Source organism: Arachis ipaensis, chromosome B07 (assembly GCF_000816755.2).
Source record: "Arachis ipaensis cultivar K30076 chromosome B07, Araip1.1, whole genome shotgun sequence".
Lineage (NCBI taxonomy): Eukaryota > Viridiplantae > Streptophyta > Magnoliopsida > Fabales > Fabaceae > Arachis > Arachis ipaensis.
In genome coordinates, this window is record NC_029791.2 from 19,487,862 (window position 1) to 19,508,432 (window position 20,571).

Here is a 20,571-nt window from a genome sequence, read left to right on the forward strand (position 1 = left end):
GGACTTCTCCGGAGAGTACCCTTATAGATTATCGCCCTTGGTTGAGTTGAGTCTACCATTTCTCCAGACTAAAAGAAGACTCGTAATTAATAAGGATGATCCATGTTTAATCGAAATACATCTAATTATATGAGTCGAAGCTGCTAGAATTGCAGGCCTGGAAAACTATAAAGGACAATCAATTAAGGCTGCATTTTGAAATGCATAGTGTTTTAGTTTCAACAGATACCATTTTTTTTTGGCTTATTAACATGTATGATTTGTAATAATTATAATTCTAAGTTTCATATACATATTACAAAGGCATTTTAAGAGTTTCTAACCCGAAGATTTAAATATTTATAGGGGTGGGCTCACTTTGAAAAATGTGTTTCTAAATGTGATTTAAAAGAAAGAGTAAAGTATTGTTTTTGTCCCCAACGTTTGGGGGTAAGTTTTAAAGTTGTCCCTAACGTTTTAATCGTCTTATTTAAGTCCCTAACGTTTCAAAATTGATTCAATGTTGTCCTGTCGTTAAGGATCTGTTAACAGAATTGACGGCGGGACAAAATTGAGACGATTTTAAAACGTTAGAGACTTAAATAGGACGAAAACGTTGGAGACAAAAATGATACATAGAAATAAATTTTAATTTTATCCTTCAATAATATCTATTTTTTACCCTTAAAATGAAAGTAATGTATGTGATTAAGTGTAATTTATTTAGATGTAATTAAAAAATAATTGAATACTATGTACAGTAAAAAATTAATATTATTGAAAGATAAAATTAAATTAAAATTTATTTTTATGTATCGTTTTTGTCCCTAACGTTTTCGTCCTATTTAACTCCCTAACGTTTCAAAATTGTTTCAATTTTGTCCCGCCGTCAATTTTGTTAACGGATTCCTAACGGCAGGACAACATTGAGTCAATTTTGAAACGTTAGGGACTTAAATAGGACGATTGAAACGTTAGGGACAACTTTAAAACTTACCACAAACGTTTGGGACAAAAACGATACTTTACTCTAAAAGAAAAAAAAGCATATTTTTTTTTATCACTTTCATTTTTGTAATTTAAAAACTCCAAAATGTCTTGCACACAAATCCTTCTTTTATTTTATACAAAATTTGTTTATTAAACTATGAAGTTGTTAAGATGTCATAACAAATTTTAATGAAAGATTCATTTTTGATTTCATGTTAAATGTTTGACTCCGGTTTAACGAAAACAATAGTAATACGGTTCAACTAGGTATCCTTTAAAAATCGTACAACATTCAGCTTTTTATTACAATAATTAAAAAAAATTAAAACAAACACAACTAAAAATTATGAATAGATTTGTTGTTTTTTTAAAATTAAATACACATTTAAAATACAATCTAAAAAAACTGAAATTTAAAATTTAAATTTTAAATTTTTGTTTCAGATTTAATATATTTAATTATTAATATATTATAATTTAAATACATATCTAAAAATCAAATTATTCAAAATTCAAAATTTTGATTTTAAAAATATAAAATAAACCTTAAACTATCAAATTATTAATTAAACTCAATACAAAACACTTAAAGAAGCAGAGAAGTCACGTTTGCGCCATGTCGAAAATTCAGAGGCGCACATGGAAAATTCAGAGGTGCACATCGAGAAGTCATCCTCCGTTGTCGTTCATCCTCTTCCGCGCTCATCCTCAACGCTGCCTTCCTCCTTTTCGGCGCTCATTTACAACGCTGTCTTTTTAATGTTTAAATTTAAATTTTAGATTTATGATTTTGGATGTGTTTTAAAAATATTTTCTGTATAACATCATAATTTTAGATGTGTTGCAATTATTTTTTAATGTTTAAATTTAGATTTTAGATTTATGATTTTGGATGTGTTTCAAAAATATTTTCTGTATAACTTCATAATTTTAGATGTGTTACAATTATTTTTTAATGTTTAAATTTAGATTTTAGATTTATGATTTTATATTTTCTGTATAACTTCATAATTTTAGATGTGTTACAATTATTTTTTAATGTTTAAATTTAAATTTTAGATTTTAGATTAATGTTTAAATTTAAATTTTAGATTTATGATTTTGGATGTGTTTTAAAAATATTTTTTGTATAACTTAATATTTTAGATGTGTTACAATTGAAAAAGAAACTACAATTGAAAATATTTTAGTTTATGTATATAATTATATTCGACCATTCATAATTTTTAAATTAATTGTTGATTATATACTTTATTTGCAACAACTTTATTAATAAAATTGAATAAGATCAACCTTGTTCCAATTAAATCAGCAGAGTGTTTTTATGTTTAAATTAAAATATAATTAAAAATGTTGAACATGATATTTCTTAACAAATTACATAAACACATGTGTGGAAAATAATGATACCTTTCACCAATGCAAAATGAGAGAGTGCTTCAGCTGGAAGTGGTGATGGTCTTCACCAATGAAGAGGAGATGGAGAATTCAGCTGGCAGCGTTCTTTTTGGTTTGGGATTCACTAATGCGTGTAAATATCCCGTAGAATAAGGAATTTAAATATCTGTTACGTGAAGTTACGAAAGTAAAGCAAAGTCACCGTAACCACCAATGAAGTGGGTGGGTTTTAAAATTTAAATTTAAATTAAAATCTAATTATAGATATGTATCTACAAAATAGGAACATGTTACACTAAAAAAATAATTAAATATTATTTAAATCTGATTAAAGGCTGATTAAAGACTGATTAATATTGTACAACTAGCATTTCCCATAGTAATAAAACAAATAAATGAACAATAAAAACAAATGCTCCCATAGTATTATTACAAGGAAAAATACTAGTAGGTAATAAATCATAGAAAGTCATACGTGCCATTATCTAAATGAGAATTACATGTATATATCAACATATTTTCCTTTATGTCAACCAAATTAGTAAAAGTATATTTAAAATAAATCGGATAATAGCAGCAGCAAAGCACCAGTGGTCTAGTGGTAGAATAGTACCCTGCCACGGTACAGACCCGGGTTCGATTCCCGGCTGGTGCACTTCTAAGAGAGCTATGACGAGTCTTGTGTCAACTGTGATGGCTGGGTCTATCACCATCGTCTGAATCTTCCGACGAAAAGTGCCACATCTGAGCTCCTTCCTTTTCTTTACTAATATTTTTCCTCTCTTTGTCATAGCTTCAACCATCGCTTTGTTCTCTTACCTGTAAATTATAGTCATTGGCAACATCAATAATATTAATAATGGATTCAATCATTCTCCGAAAACAATGCAACAACTTTAGAGTGATTGGGGACGAAATTGTCCACAATAATTCAAATAATCCCACCGTGAATTTCACTTTATAAGGTCCCCCACTAAAGCAACATCTATATTCTTAGTGGTAGTGGCCAAATGTGCAAGGCATTAAAAACATTACCTGTAGTCTTCAAAAAAGTCATGCGCCTAAGGACCAAGGTTTCTATGTGTGAAAAGATCACGTGCCTAACATGTTACCACCAAAACATTCTATGTGTCAAAATTAATTTTTTTAAAACAATTGAATCTTGGTTCTAACTTTTAATTATAACATTAGTATTCTCTCCAAATTATATGTAATAAATATTTGAAAGAAAAGAAATGAAAATATAGATTAGAAAGATAAGCGGTGAAAATTTAAAACTAAATAAATAATAATAAATGAGAGAAAAGAGAGATAAATATGAAGAATAAGAGTGAGAGTGAGAGTTTGTTAATTTTGAACGAAAAAATTTTATTTTAATTGTAAAAAAATATCGGATGACATATTTTGATTTGTCAAATTACTAATATAAAATATAAATTGTGTATAGAGTAAAAATGGTAGAGAAAAAAAAATGGAGAGAGGTAGATGAGAGAATTTAGGAAGGGATTTATTAATTTAATTTTTTTTTTCAATTTTAATAAGAGAATGTCATGTGATACATTTGATTATTAAATTAGATAGTAATATATGATACATAATATAAATATATTTCAATTTCAATTTTAATATTTTTATTTTAATTTTAATGCAATTAAAAAATGTCATGTTGCACATTTTAATTGTCAAATTAGTAAATAGTCATTGATATTGATAATGATATATATAAAATAGATAGAGTGGTTGAAGGAATGAGAGAAATAGAGAAAGTGTAAACCCCGTTAAATTAGTAAATAATTAGTCAATAAATTAATTTTTAATAAAGAAAATTAGAAATGTGAATATTATATTAAATTAGAATAGAGCTCATCAAAACGAGAATTTTGACACTAATTTCAAAGAATTCGGCCCAAGATTAGATCGAACGGATCGAACCGAGCTCAAACCAGACCTGTGGACCCATCTGGGCCAGTAGCCCCAACCGGCCTAGCACTTAAATGAGCCAAGGCTCTTCTTCCTCCCAACTTCAGCAAGAACACGGTGAAAGCATAAACAGGGGAGAGAAGAAAAGAAATTTCCCTAACCCCTTACGTTACTTCAAATCACCGTATCTCCTCCGTCCGAGCTCCGATCGCCGCACCGTTTGTGGCCACGCGACCATTGCGTTGAGCTCTATGATTCTACCAGAATAATTTTATAGGTAAGACATTTAATTACTCTCAGCCTCTCCTTCCCCCAATTTTCAAAAATTATGTAATGGTGTTGAATTTCTTTGCTTTTTAATGTATTAGGATCCCATTAGCATGAGAAAAACGTTCACTCTTACTTATACAAAATTTGGGTAAGGTGAGGATATCATAACTCTATTTAATTTTCTAAATTTGTGATTTGGGTTTTAAATTGGGTGCATATGTGTTATGGATATGTATTAGATTGTGAATAAATAATTGGAGCTTGAAATTGTAGACGTTGGAATTTGGTGGAGGTTGAGCACTAGTATTTTATTGAGCTTTTGGGGCTGTGCCTGTTTTAGTGGGTTGCCTTGATCACTATGTGGGAACTGGTCAAGGTATGGTTTATGTTTCTTGCATTTAATATATAATATTCTATGAAAACTTAGGCTACATGACCATAAGATAGGTTAGAATGTATGTGGATATTCATTGTTTAGTATCTTATTAATAAATGTGTTTGGTTTGGTGCTTGTTGATTAGTTGGTGATTTGGTGAATTTTTGACTAATGATTTGAGGACATAAACATGTAAGCCTAGAATTTGTAAGCTATGGTTTGGCTGATGGATTTGGATAGTGTAAGTGTATTATTATTGATTTGAGGTATGATTATTGTGGTGATTGTTGTGATGATGAGGAAGGGAATATTGTGTTGATATTTGCAGGTTTGGTGATGAATGGGATGGAATTTTTGAATGAAAATGAGGTTTGGGAAGTTTTGCAAAATTTTGGTTTTGGCCAAACTTCGGCGAGCTATAACATGGCCTTCGGATCCCCAAATAGTTTCAAACTTATTTTGATAAAACATTGGGATCGTGAAGTTTATGCCATTCGAAGAATGGATGAAAAACGATTTAAAATGATTAAGTTATGCACGTCAGAAGTTTAGGTTTGGAATAGGTAAATTCTGCAGCTTTCAACTTAATCAGATTTTTGGAATACGTACGTCCATGCGTACGTGTGACCCACGAGTACGCGTGGCATGGAATTTTTGAATGACCTCCTTATATGCGTACGCGTGACATGAGGTACTCACCTACGTGTACGTATGATAAGAGAATGCGCACGCGAGCTGCCTTTTATACTCCCACGCGTATGGGTGAGCCACGCGTATGCGTGGCTCATATTCCAGCAAATATGGTTTTTTGAGTTTTAAATCTTATTTCACACTTTTAAACCTCTATAAATAATAGTATTAAGCTTGATAATCAAATGAAGTTAGGAAATGGGGATAACTTGGAGGTGAAGTAAAGTTGAAAAAGTGATAAATTGAATATGAAAAGTTGTGAATAATTATGTATAATACTTGGCTTAAATAATCAAATGATCTGAGATACGAGATTCCCTGGGTAAAGTACCGCGGCTTGCCACCACGTGTACCAGGTCGAAACTTGATACTCTGTTGACCCTACGACGTAAGGGTGACCGGACACTTATAAATTTCTGGAAATGTTAACCCCCATTGAGCAATATTGATTATTTGAGAAAAAACTATGCATAGATTCTTGGGGATGCACGTCGAGGGACAGTCTAAGGGTTTAGCAAACCGGACTTGTCGGATTGCCTTGATAACCGACAGATGAGACTCATCAGCCATAGGACAAGCATGCATCATGTGCATATTACTTGAATTACTTGTTTGTGCATTAACTGGGTGTGCCTAAGTGTACTTGCTATGTTAAATGTATATTTGTTACCTGCAATACTTGTAACCTTCTTGTGCTTGCCTTTATCTGCTTATGTGTCTGTGATATGTTGTCGGAGATGGAGGTATGGAGGAAAGGCAGTAAGACTTACGTTCAAGATTAAGCTAAGTTAGGTTTAGATACTCTTAGAAAACCACCTTTTATGGTTTATGTTTAATACTTTAGGTTTTATAATCTGAGTGTCGGCATTCTAGGATTGCCTCTGGCATTCTCAGGACCTTATATCTTATATGTGTGACACCTTTACCATGCTGAGAACCTCTGGTTCTCACCCCATACTATGTTGATGTTTTTTAGATGCAGGTTGAGAGGCACCTCGTTAGGCGTCTGGACGTCTGAAGCGAAGTGGTTATTGGGTTACTTTTTGATTATATTGTTATGTATATATATGTATTTAGTTTCCTCTCCACATGACTTGTTCTTTTAACCCTTTTAAAGGCTTATGGAGAGACATGATTTTGTTTATGTAAATTTGGATTTTGGTTATTTATATATATGTGTAAATATTCTCCGGCCAGCCTTGACTTTGCTGGCTGAGTTAGGAGCTTGCTATTTTGTATCTTTGACCATCTACTCCTACTTTTGTTATCTTATGCTTGACAGCTATAGCTTTCTTAGTACGCAAGATAACTCATTTTCTGAACATTGCGCTTTTATTTCGTAATTTTTATTTCATCTGTTCTTCAAGGCTCCTAGTTTATTATATTCTTTCTGTTATTATATGTACACATTTTGTTTTAGAGGTCGTAATACCACACCACCTCTGTTTTATGGTTTAAGTGTAAAGCTCAGTGTGGTAGGGTGTTACATTATGGTATCAGAGTAGTTCGTTCCTATAGAGCCTGAAAGATGGACTGATTATGCTTCTGTGCATTCTCGGTATATGTGTCTATGTGCTATTAGAATATCTGACTGATATATATGGCATAAATGTTTGTGAGCATGCATTTGGAACTTAAAGCGTTAGACTTGCGATATTGAGACTGATCAACTTAATATCACATGTTTGGTGTGTATAGGGACCAGATGTCGACTCGCAGACACGATCGCGGGCGAGGTAGAGGTAGGATAGGCACTGTTAATCCTGGCCTGGTAGGGAATGATCCAGTAGACTTTATGGCGGCCTTGGAAAATATGGCTGTAGCTATGCAGGTGACAGAATAATAATGACGAAGAAGGCCCTATGACACTTGCAACATTTCTAAAAGTTCACCCTCCGAGAGGTAGGAATTTCAAGTGTGGAGGCTTTGTTCCGCAGCATAATCAAGGCCAGGGCAATTACAAAAGGTCGAATACTAATGTTAATCAAGGAAGAAAGTTTGGAAAGCAGCCACAACAGGATTTGAGCTGTCAGAGGTGCAAGAAGTATCATATTGGAGTTCCGTGCAGATCAGGACTTGGGGTATGCTATTTTTGTGGACGGCCCGGGCACTTAGCCAGTAATTGTCCAGAGAAGAAGAAATATGAGACTGATAGAGTACAGCAGCCAGGGAGAGTGTACACCACTTCTGCAGGAGGTGCTGAGAGATCTAAGACACTGATTAGAGGTAACTGTAAAATGGCTGGTAAAATCTTAAATGCCTTATTTGATTCAGGAGCAACACATTCATTTATTGCATTTGAAAAGGCTAATGAATTAGGATTGAGAATGGTGGTTTTAGGTTATGATTTGAAAGTGCATAATGCTACTCATGAAGCTATGGTGACTAGGTTAGGATGTCCACAAGTTCCATTTCGAGTACAACAACGTGAATTTGTGCATGATTTAATTTGTTTGCTGATGACTGGTCTTGATCTAATCTTGGGATTGGATTGGTTATCCAAGAATCATGTTTTGCTTGATTATTCTGAGAAGTCAGTACATTTTATGCCGGAAGGGTCAGAAGCACCGGTTGTTGTGAATAGTTACTATTTGAACTCTATGATAGTCAATTGTTCTGGAACTGAATGTCAGGGTATTATGTTATTAACTGCGGGAGTATCAGGTGATGATCAGAGTTTAGAGCAGATTCCGGTTGCATGTGAATTTCCAGAAGTGTTTCCGAAGGATATTAATAAATTTCCACCTAACCGGGAGGTTGAATTCGCAATTGAGTTGGTGCTTGGAGCCAGTCCGATTTCCAGTACTCCTTACAGAATGTCACCTCTAGAAATGGCTGAACTGAAGACTCAACTAGAAGATTTACTGGGTAAGCATTTTATTTGACCAAGTGTTTCTCCGTGGGGAGCGCCAGTGTTACTAGTAAAGAAGAAAGACGGAAGTATGCGCTTGTGTGTCGATTATCGGCAACTGAATAAGATTACCGTGAAGAATAAATATCCATTACCTAAAATCGATGACCTAATAGACCAGTTACAGGGTACCGGTGTATTCTCTAAGATTGATTTGCAATCCGGGTATCATCAGATAAGGGTTAGAGGTGAAGATATTCCGAAAACTGCTTTTAGAACGTGTTATGGTCATTATGAGTATACAGTGATGTCTTTCGGGTTAACCAATGCTCCAGCAGTATTCATGGATTATATGAATAGGATTTTCCGGCCGTACCTGGACAAGTTTGTTATTGTCTTTATTGATGATATCCTTGTTTACTTTAAGACTGAAGAAGAGCATGCTGATCACTTGCAAAATTGTGCTGCAAATTTTGAAAGACAGGAAGTTATATGCTAAGTTATCTAAATGCAAGTTCTAGAAGAGTAAAGTGAAGTTTCTCGGTCACGTAGTGAGCAAGCAATGAATAGCTGTGGATCCTGCTAAGGTAGAAGTAGTAATGAATTGGGAGCGATCAACTTCAGTGACAGAGATCAGGAGTTTCCTAGGTTTGGCAGGATATTATCGGAGATTCATTAAGAGATTTTCACAGCTCGCCTTACCTTTAACTAAGTTGACTAGGAAGGATACGCCTTTTGTCTGGACTTCGGAGTGCGAGGAGAGTTTTCAAGCATTAAAGCAAATGTTGACTACTGTACCTGTGTTGGTGTTGCCTAAGCCAAGTGAACCATTTGAAGTGTACTGTGATGCATCATTAAAGGGTTTGGGGTGCGTTCTGATGCAGCACCGAAATGTTGTAGCATATGCCTCACAACAATTAAGGCTGCATGAGATGAACTATCTGACTCACGACTTAGAACTTACTACCGTAGTGTTTGCTCTGAAAATCTAGAGACATTATCTTTATGGCGTTAAGTTTCATGTTTTCTCAAGTATCTATTTGAGCAGAAAGAGTTAAATATGCGTTAGAGGAGGTGGATGGAGCTTCTGAAAGACTATGATTTCGAATTGAATTACCATCCTGGAAAAGCAAACGTTGTGGCGGACGCCTTGAGTCAGAAATCTTTATATGCAGCTTGGATGATGCTGCGAGAAGAAGAGTTACTAAAAGCATTTCAGGGTTTGAAACTGGGAGTTAGGGAAGAATCCAGAATTTTGTGTTTAAGCCAGTTGCAAATTTCAAGTGACTTCAAGGTTGAACTCCTAAAGGCTCATCAAGATGACAAAGAGATATATAAGGTTTTGCCAGCAATTGAACAAGGAAAACCGTGGAGAGTGTCAGAAGATAAGGATGGTTTATGGAGGTTTAAGAACTGGATTATTGTGCCAGATATCAGAGACCTACGACAAAGTATCTTGAAGAAAGCTCATAAGAGCGGGTTTTCAATCCATCCAGGAAGCACCAAAATGTATCAAGATCTAAAAGCAATGTTCTGGTGGCCGGAAATGAAGAATAATGTGGCGTTGCATGTATCCAAATGTTTAACATGTAAGAAAGTTAAAATCGAACATCAGAGACCATCAGGAACCCTTCAGCCTTTAGAGATTCCACAATGGAAATGGGAAAATATTACAATGGATTTTGTGACGGGTTTACCTAGGACTCGAACTGGTTATGATGCTATTTAGGTGGTTGTGGACCGACTAACAAAATTAGCTCACTTTCTCCCCATCCGGATAAGTTGCACAATGGAAGAATTGGCTCGAATATACATCAAAGAGATTGTCAGATTGCACGGTGTACCTTCCACCATTATATCTAACAGAGATCCTCGTTTCACATCAAGATTCTGGGGAGCTTTTCAGCGTGCATTTGGGACTCAGTTAAATTTGAGTGCTGCATATCACCCTCAGACAGATGGTCAATCAGAGTGAACTATCCAGACCTTGGAGGATATGCTAAGGGCTTGTGTTTTGGACCAGCCGACGAGCTGGGATCAGTATATGCCACTAGCGAAGTTTGCTTACAACAATAGCTATCACGCGAGTATCGGAATGGATCCATATGAGCTCTATATGGCAGAAAATATCAATATCCTCTATGTTGGTATGAAGCTGGAGAAAGAAGTTTGCTAGGGCCTGAAATGATAGCTGAAACTACTGAGCAAATAAAGAAGATCCGTAATCGAATGTTGGTAGCCCAAAGCCATCAAAAGAGCTATGCTGATCAAAGGCGAAAGCCTTTGAAATTTGAAGAAGGAGAGGATGTCTTTCTGAAGGTTACACCAACCACTGGAGTGAGAAGAGCCATTAAGACTAAGAAACTGAATCCCTGTTATATTGGACCGTTTGAGATCCTGAAAAGAATTGGACCGATGGCTTATAGGATTGCTTTACCGCCATATCTTTCAAACTTGCACGATATGTTTCATGTGTCACAGCTTCAGAAGTATACTCCTGACGCAAGTCATATTCTGGAACCGGAACCAATCAAGTGAGAGAAGATCTAACACTTCCAATAATCCCAGTGAGAATTGATGACACTAGCGTTAAACGATTGCGCGGGAAGGAAGTATCACTGGTAAAAGTAGCTTGGAGTCGAACTGGTATTGAGGAACATACTTGGGAACTCGAATCAGATATGCAGAAAGACTACCCACACCTCTTTTCAAGTAACTAAATTTGAATTTTGAGGGCAAAATTCTTTGTAGGTGGGTAGGATGTAAATCCCGTTAAATTAGTAAATAATTAGTCAATAAATTAATTTTTATTAAAAAATTAGAACTATGAATATTATATTAAATTAGGATAGAGCTCATCAAAACAAGAATTTTGACACTAATTTCAAAGAATTTGGCCCAAAATTGGACCGAACAGGTCGAACCGGTTGAACCAAGCCCGTGGGCCCAACCGGCCCAGCACTTAAATGAGCCAAGGCTCTTCTTCCTCCCCACTTTAGTAAGAACACACTGAAAGCATAAACAGGGGAGAGAAGAAAAGAAATTTCCCTAACCCCTTACGTTACTTCAAATCACCGTATCGCTTCCGTTCGAGTTTCGATTGCCACACTGTTTGTGACCACGCGACCTCCGCGTCGAGCTCTACGATTTTACCAGAATAATTTCATAGGTAAGCCATTTAATTACTCTCAACCTCTCCTTCCCCCAATTTTTGAAAATTATGTAGTGGTGTTGAATTTCTTTGCTTTTTGATGTATTAGGATCCAATTAGCTTGAGAAAAATGTTCTCTTGCTTATATGAAGCTTGGGTAAGGTGAGGATACTATAACTCTATTTAATTTTCTGAATTTGTGCTTTGGGTATTTAATTGGGTGTATATGTGTTATGGATATGGATTCATCCTGGTACTGGGGTGGCCGAGCTTTAGCAATTCCGAGCAGGCGACTGTCGGAGGGGAAAAGCTATACGTCGGCCTGGATCGAACACAGCGGCGGGAATACCTGCAAAAGATACTCTGATGCTCAAGTTAGTGATAATCTCGAGTGAGAGTAATTAAATAAATATAAAGACTGAGAATGGAACCTGATCCTTAGCCGAGAATATTAGTTCGGCTTTATAGGAGTTGTTTTACTCGTTTATAGTGGATAAGTCCTAGGTTGTAGGTTGGTTATCACATTCTATTTTAGTGATTAGGTTTGTTGAGCACGTTTCTTATTTTCAAATGAGTGAGGCCGAGCTTATCTGCTCACGTGCCGAGCTTTTCGGGCGGCGGAGGATAAAGGTGACGTATCATAGCCCCCAAGCTTGCCTTGGTTTGGACAGGACTAAGGCGAGCTTTCGAACAAGGGATACCGCAATCCTCGGTCGCTGAGTTGTTGTCGTATATGCTCCTTACAGTCTCCAAGCTCGGCTTGGTTCTGTGTAGAATTCAAAACGGTTTTGCATTGGTGGCTTCGTTCTGCTCGCCATCATGACATGATTGATGTGAAATTGTCCCGTTTTTCTAGGCACCCTTGTCCATTGGATTTCGTAGTGGTTTTAATGCTTCTCTCGTTTTTAGCAAGATGGATTAAATGCTATGATATAGTAACCGTTTGTGCTTTAGAGGAGTTATCTTTAGTTGCATTTTCCTTTCCTTCATACTGCTGTGTTTCAGAAAAAAAGTTTGTGTTTCTTCCTATCTGAGAGTGAGTAAGAAAGGTCAGTGTTAACTCTTTTCCTATTTTTCTTCTTTGTTTTCTGGCTTTTTGTTTCGTTGTCCTTGATGGAGAATTGTAATGTGGGTGACCCATATGGTTGGGTGGATGCTAGGGTGAAAGAGCATGTCTCCCAGTTTGATAATGAGGAGTCAGTGAGGTTGTTGGGGTCAAATTTCTGGGTCAAGGAGGGTAGTAATGTTAGGATAGAGTTATTACCTTGTGGGAGAGGTAACCGGGTGTGCAACCGATTGGATGATTGGTCTTTCTTCTTCATGTATAGTTGTCTGTTCACTGAGTTGGGTGTGAGACTTCCCTTTACCGAGTTTGAGTGTGGGGTCTTGTATTGGTTGAATTGTGCCCCAACCCAGCTTCACCCTAACTCCTGGGGTTTTGTCCGTGCGTTCGAGATTTTGATGGAACTGTTAGAGCATCCGCCGTCTCTCAGGCTATTTTTCTCATTATTTCAAGCGAAGGGGGTGAATAGGGGCTTGTGGGTAAACCTTAGTAGTTATCCCCGCCGTGCTGTATTTGGTCTGTATAAGTCATCATTTAAGGACTTCAAATTTTATGTTTGTAAAGGTTAGGAGTATACCCGAGGATTTCCCCTTTTATTTAAACGAACATTTAGTGGAAAGGTTCCCCTTATTCTAGTGTGCCGAGCCGTATCAAGCACTGGATGTAGATGATAGGCTTCTTGATGATGATGTTGTGATGGATTTTTTGTTTAAGTCGTTGGGTTCGAAGGGTTTGTTGTCAGTTGCTGAAATGTTGAAATGGGATACCGATAGGCAGGCTGTGTATGATCACATAGGTAAATTGTTTTACTATGTTTGTTTCCTTTTCTGTTTTGATTTGTTTCTGATTTGGTCGTTTGTGATTTGCAGCCGAGAAAGCTCCTACGATTACTACTGCAGGTTTGAAATCTTACTTTAATCAATGCAAGAAAGGTGAAAAAGAGGTTTCCTCAAATGTTGGGAAAGGTCCTGCCGCCTTACTTCAGTATGGTCCTGGGCAGAAGCATAAGAGGAAGAGAGGACAAGTTCAGGGTAGCCTTGCCGAGGTCTTAGAAGGTAAAAGGGAGTCGTCCATGATGCTGCAGATGGTTGAGTCTGCATATGAATCTCAGAAGAGGCTCCATGGGTATGATGAGAATGAGCATGGTAGATATTTGTGGGCAAAGCTGTATCCTTTTAGTACCAAGGCTGATGAATTTTGCTGTTTCTCAGATGACATGAAGATGATTGACGAAGTTGGCCGAGCTGGTGTTAGCCGATTTCTCCAGGTACAGGTTTTGCTGTAGTGTTGTAAATATGTTTTTGTTAATGTCACCCATTTATTTGTTTTTCTTTTTGTAGGTGATTGGTGCTCAGATTGTGGCCATTGGTCGGGCACAGGAGCTTGCCTTGGGCTGGGAGGAGAAGGAGGCTTCTCGTGTAGAGGAGCTGTCTGGCATCATCCAGGAAAAAGATAACAAGATTGCCGAGCTCTCTTTTTCTGTGGAGAAGAAAGAGCTGGAATTGGCTGATGAGAGGAAGTTGCACAAGACATCGTCTGAAAGGTTGAAGGTTATGGGGTTCGAGAATGATTAACTTTCTGCTCGGATCAAAGAATTGGAAGGTGGGATCTATGAGGCTTTTGTTCAAGGTTTTGGTCGCGCTGTTTCTCAGGTGAAGGTGCTATACCCAGAAGCTGATCCTTCGAGGCTTGATGTTATGAAGGTGGTCGTGAATGGTCAGCTGGTGGATGACGAGGCTGCTGCTGGAAGTGATAGCGAGGGGTCCAGCATTGGTGATAAGGCAGATTAGGCCTTTAGTTTATGCTTTTATTTTGTAAGCTTTGTATATGGTATTCTGGTTTTTAGACTTGTATTTGACTTGTTTGATTTTTTGGATAATTCCGAGTATTATTCTCAGTTGTGATCTTTTGGTTTCTGAGTATATAGCTCGGTTTTTATGGTGTCTATTTAGGCTTTTATAAGATATGATATTTTGGCAAAGTCATGATAATAGTACTATGTTATGATAGCAATTATGTGTACGTATTGAAGATGGCTGTCTGTTGCTATTCTTTAGATTATCAGACTATCAATAAGGAGAGTGGTAGCTCTGATATAGGAGGTATGGCGAAGTGAGCCCTTGGGCTTCGTTTAGACAATTTGATTTTGTTTTGTTTGTTTGTATTTCTCCGAGTAATATGTTCGGCATATGTATTTTTGGTTTTCGAGTATGAAGCTCGGATTGTTTTGAATGTTATACTGATTGAAATATATGCTAACTGCCAAGATAAGAAATGTTTTGCTTGCAATGTAAATTACATTGGTATGATGATTTATGGCGTCCGGCCTCGTTAAAACCCTCTTCGAGTAAAACTCATGTGTTTTGGGAAAAAACCTTCGAAGGGGAAAAAGAGTACCATCATTCGCGGGTTTACAGCATGTGTCATGATTGGTATTCCCTTAGTGAGGAGACATTCCATGTTCCTGGAAGTTGATCTCCTTTAAGGGTTTCTAGCTTGTAAGCCCCCTTTCCAAGATTCTGGAGAACTCGGAAAGGTCCTTCCCAATTTGCTGCTAATTTGCCATGTGTTGGAGGTTTCCGAGCTTCTTCTATTCGTCTGAGTATGAGGTCTCCTTTATTGAAGGACCTATGAACTACTCTTTTGTAGTGTCTTTGCTCTATGTATTGCTTTCTGGCTCGTTGCTTTATGGCTGAGATGTCTGTTTCTTCTTCCACAAGATCCAGCTTGGCTCTTCGAGCTTGCAAGTTATTCGATTGATCATAAAGCTCAGCCCTTAATGTTGGGATGCTGACCTCTACTGGGATCAGTGCCTCTGCACCATATACTAGTTTGAAAGGGGTTTCTCCTGTAGCAGATTGAATGGTGGTATTGTAGCTCCATAGGATTTCTGGAATGAGGTCGGCCCATTCTCCTTTAGTCTCACCGAGCTTTTTTTTTAATCCCTGCAAGATAATTCTGTTAGCTGATTCAACTTATCCGTTGGTTTGTGGGTGCTCGACTGAGCTAAAATGATGTTTAATGTTAAAATTTGTTAGGAAGGCAGCGAGTTTATGGTCAGTAAATTGTCTCCCGTTATCTGAGATTATCTCTCTTGGGATATCGTATCTACATATAATGTTTTTCCATAAGAAAGATCGCACTTTTTCTGCCGTTATATGTGCTAGTGGTTGTGCTTCTATCCACTTAGAGAAATAGTCTATTGATACTAAAAGGAACTTTACCTGGCCTGGCGCTTTTGAAAAAGGTCCGAGGATATCCAATCCCCACCTATCGAAAGGCCAGCTTACCTCTATGGTGTGGAGCTCCTCGGCCGGGGTCTTTGAGAGGGTGGCATGCTTTTGACAATTGTCACATGCCTTGACTTTCAAAATACAGTCCTTTTTTATCGTCGGCCAATAGTATCCTGTTCCCAATATCTTTGCAGCCAATGCTCAGCCGCCGATGTGGTTTCCACAAACTCCTTCGTGTGTTTCTACCATAACATCTTCGGCTTCCTCATTGCTGATGCATTTGAGGAGTGGTTGGGAGTGTCCTCGCCTGTACAGGGTATTTTCGAGTACTGTATAGAAACTTGCTCTTCTTCGGAAGAGTGGCAAGTTCGGCTCCTCGTTTGGTATGGCACCTGTGTTGATGTAATTGAGAAAAGGTGTTCTCCAATCTGGTACCTGCATGATGCTTAAGATTGTGTCCTGCTCAAAGCTCGGCTTGTTGAGTGTTAGTTGGGATAGGGCCAGTGTGTTTTCCGCCTGCCTTGTTGTGGCTAACTTGGATAACACATCGACTTTGGTGTTTTGTTCTCGGTTTACATGAATAATATCAAATTTACTGAACTTTGAGATGAGATCCTTTGTTATGAGCCAATATTTCTCTAACAAAGGATCTTTTACCTGGTACTCACCCTTGATTTGATGTACTACAAGTGATGAGTCGCAGTAGACTGTTATCTGAGGTATTCTGAGTTGCTGGGTAAGCTTCAATCCTACTAGCAAAGATTCATATTCCGCTTGGTTGTTACTTGCATTGAAGCAGAATTGTAGTGATTGTTCGGCTATCACTTTCTCTCCTTCTTTTAGCAGTACCCCAGCTCCGCTTTCTTCTCTGTTTGATGCTCCATCCACGTGTATGCTCCAATTGGTTGCTGTATATTGTGTCTCATTAGTCATTTCTGACACGAAGTCGGCAAGTACTTGTGATTTCAGAGTCTTTCTCGACTCGTACTGAATGTCGAACTCGGATAGTTCGATTGACCACTTTATTAGTCGTCTGGCGAGCTTGGGTCTGGTTAATACATGCCTTAGTGGTTGGTTTGTTCGTACTATGATTGTATGGCTTTTAAAGTAATGTCGCAGCCTTCTTGCCGTGGTGACTAGTGCCAGCGCTAGTTGCTCTATCTTCGGATATCTTATTTCTGCTGGTTGCAGTACCTTACTAATGAAGTATACTGGGTTTTGCTTTTTTCCTGTTTCCATCACTAGGACCGAGCTTATAGCATAGTTAGATACTGATAAATACAAATGCAATGGCTTACCAATCTCTGGTCTTTGGAGTACTAGAGGTGATGTTAAGAGCTGTTTGAGTTCCATAAAGGAGTTTTCACATTCCTCCGTCCATGAGAATTTCTTCCCCTTGGAGATTGTCTGGAAGAAATGATAAGATCGGTTTGCCATTGCGGGTAGGAAACGTGATAGGGCGGCTATTCTCCCTGCTAATTGTCGGACTTCTTTTACTGTCTTTGGGCTTGTCATGGTCAGCACTGCATTGCATTTCTCTGGGTTGGCTTCTATACCTCGTGAGATTAGTATGAAGCCAAGAAATTTCCCTCCTTGGACTTTAAAAGCACATTTGTCCGGGTTGAGTCACATGTTATATGCTCGGAGTTGATTGAAAACTTCTACCAGGTCATCACAGTGTGACCCTTGTACATGCGTTTTTGCTACCATGTCATCGACATAGATTTCCATATTCTGACCTATCTGTTGTTGGAATACTTTGTCCATCAATCTTTGATATGTCGCACCTACATTCTTTAAGCCAAAAGGCATTACCTTGTAACAAAAATTTCCATGCTCTGTTATAAAAGCTGTTTTGCTTTGGTCTTCTGGGTGCATCAAAATCTGGTTATAACTAGAGTATGCATCCATAAAACTCAAGGCTTTGAAACCAGAAGCGTTATCAACTAATTTATCAATGCAAGGTAATGGATATGCATCTTTAGGGCAAGCTTTGTTTAGATTTGTAAAATCGATGCACATGTGCCATTTACCTGAGTTTTTCCTTACCATTACCACGTTTGATAGCCATGTGGTGAAGCGGATTTCTCTGATGAAACCTGCATTGAGGAGCTTCTTAGTCTCTTCAAGTGCTGCTTGTTTTTTCTCTTCTCCGAGGTTTCTTTTCTTCTGTGCCACTGGTCGGACTGTTTTGTCGATTGCTAATTTGTGGCAGATGACTTCTGGGCTTATTCCCGGCATGTCGTCTGGTGTCCATGCAAATAGGTCGGCGTTCTGTCACAGTATGTGTATAAGTCTTGCTCGTTCATTTCCTTCTAGTGCTTTTCCGATGTATGTGTATTGCTTTTCATCTGCTATTAATGTTAATTGGTGAAGGTTGTCCATTGGCTGAGGTCTTTTGCCGAGGTATTCTCTCGGGTCGAGATCAGCTAGCATTGTAGCTTCGGCCGAGTTATGTATGTCTTGGACTTGGGGCCGAGCTATCTCCCTCAAGTGGGCTTACTTTAGACAGGCATTGTAGCACTGCCGAGCTTCTTGGCGATCGGCGTACACTGTAGCTATCTTGTTTTCCTGCACTGGGAACTTGACACACAGATGTAATGTGGATACTACCGCTTTGAATATATTCAAGGCGGGTCTCCCAATTATGATATTATAAGGGCTATAATAGTCTACTATTAGGTATTGAATATCAATGGACTTCGACATAGGGATCTCTCCCATCGTGGTCCTCAGCCATATATGTCCCATGATGGGGACCCTTTCTTTGGAGAACCCAATTAGCTATCCCGAGGAAGGCTGTATTAGTTTTTCTGACAACTTCATCTTTTTAAAGGTAGAATAAAACAAAACATCAGCGCTACTACCTGGGTCTAGCAGTGTTTTCCTTACCAATAGCTCTCCAACCTGTATGGAGATCACTACTGGGTCATCAAGGTTAGGGCTTGCCGATCTGAAGTCTGATTGATTGAAGGATATTGTGACATCTGGGTCCTCCTTCTTCTTTGGCTGTACTGTTCCTTCGATTGCCAGCATCGCCCTATAGCTTCATTTTCTGGCCGAATTTGTTTCACTTCCGCCTGCGTATCCTCCTGATATGTGGCTGATGATTCCTCTTGGCGGATCAGGAGTTGTCTGTTCTTTTTTGTTCTTATCTGTCACTGCTTGTTTATGCTCGTTCTTGTCCGAGTTTGCCCCTCTAGCTTTTCGAGCTTCGACATATTTGTCTAAGAGCCCTTGGCGTGCCGGTCTTTCGAGAAGGTCTTTTGCAACGATGCAGTTGTCCGTGGTATGGCCGAACTTTTGATGGAAGGCGCAATGCTTGCTTCTATCTACGAACCGTTGATCTTGGTAGTTCCCTGCTCGGGCTGGTGGCTTCACAATTTTGGCATTCAGAATCTCTTTGATGATGTTTTCTCTCTTAGTATTGAATTGGGTATACGTGTTGTATTTTGGTATGAGCTTGAAGGGCCTCTTGGTATCCTTGTTGCATGGTGATCTGAAAGCTTTTTCCTCATCCCTTCGTTGTGGTTGTCTGTTCGGCTTTTGGACCTCGCGGAGTTCTTCAATCTCCATTTGACCTGCAGCCCTTTCTCGGAACTCCTCCAATGTTTTCGGTTTTGTTATTGCAATGGTTTCCCGGAACTTTCCTGGTCAGAGGTCGGCTTTGAAGGCATGTAAGTGGACAGCCGGACCCAAGTCTTGGATCTCCATAGTAGCCTCGGCAAACCTGGTCATGTAGGCCTTTAAGCTCTTGTGTTGGCCTTGCTTGATCGTGCCTAGGTAGTCTGATCCATGGACGTATATTCTTGATGCCGCAAAGTAGTCAATAAACGATCTCGCCAGTTCCTCAAAGGAGGAAATTGAACCTGTAGACAGTTTAGAAAACCACAGTAATGCAGCACCATCAAGATAAGTAGGAAAAGCTCGGCGAAGCATGGGCTCGTTATTAGCGCCATTAAAAAATATCATGGATTGAAACTTCTTGACATGAGCTCGGGGGTCACCGAACCCCTTGTATGGCTCCAGTGCTGTAGGTAGTACAAAATTTTTCGGCATCTGGAACTTAGTGATCTCCTCAGAAAAGGGATTTTCGAGGGTGAGCTTCTCCTTAGGCGGGGTGATGTTTAGGGGATCTGTGTTGCCCTGTGTCGAGCTTTTAGAGCTTTCTCCTTCGTGCTTTCCGTTGTTCTGTGCAGTCAGTTTAGTTATCTTCCCCACTTCCGCCTGGAGTTTGGCGATCTGAGCTAGGAGCTCTGCCTGTGTGGGTTGGGGGTTCCCATTATCAGCCATGTCCGAGGATCAGAAATCCTGCAAAATAAGGTAAGATACTAAATAAAATGGATGGTGAGGTCAGATATATTCCCGGCCCCACGGTGGGCGCCAAGTGATTCGTCCTGGTACTGGAGTGGCCGAGCTTTAGCAATTCCAAGCAAGCGACTGTCGGAGGGGAAGAGCTATACGTCGGCCTGGATCGAACACATCGGCGGGAATACCTGCAAAAGATACTCCGACGCTCAAGTTAGTGATAATCTCGAGTGAGAGTAATTAAGTAAATATGAAGACTGAGAATGGAACCTGATCCTTAGCCGAGAATATTAGTTCGGCTTTATAGGAGTTGTTTTACCCATTTATAGTGGATAAGTCCTA

At 38.5% G+C, this 20,571-nt stretch overlaps 1 protein-coding gene and 1 non-coding gene across 2 annotated transcripts; one reads left to right on the forward strand and one right to left on the reverse strand.

Annotated features, from left to right (window-relative positions):
- TRNAG-GCC lies at positions 2,952 to 3,022 on the forward strand. Its single transcript has one exon. It is a non-coding gene; the product is annotated as a tRNA-Gly (tRNA).
- Positions 16,123 to 17,358, reverse strand: LOC107606862. The gene has a single exon (XM_016308872.1). The coding sequence runs from the start codon at positions 17,356 to 17,358 to the stop codon at positions 16,123 to 16,125; it is 1,236 nt and encodes a 411-aa protein (XP_016164358.1).

Bases quoted from the DNA above. Each gene is read 5' to 3' on its own strand.
- LOC107606862 (XM_016308872.1), bottom strand. From the start codon at position 17,358: ATGGCAAACCGATCTTATCATTTCTTCCAGACAATCTCCAAGGGGAAG.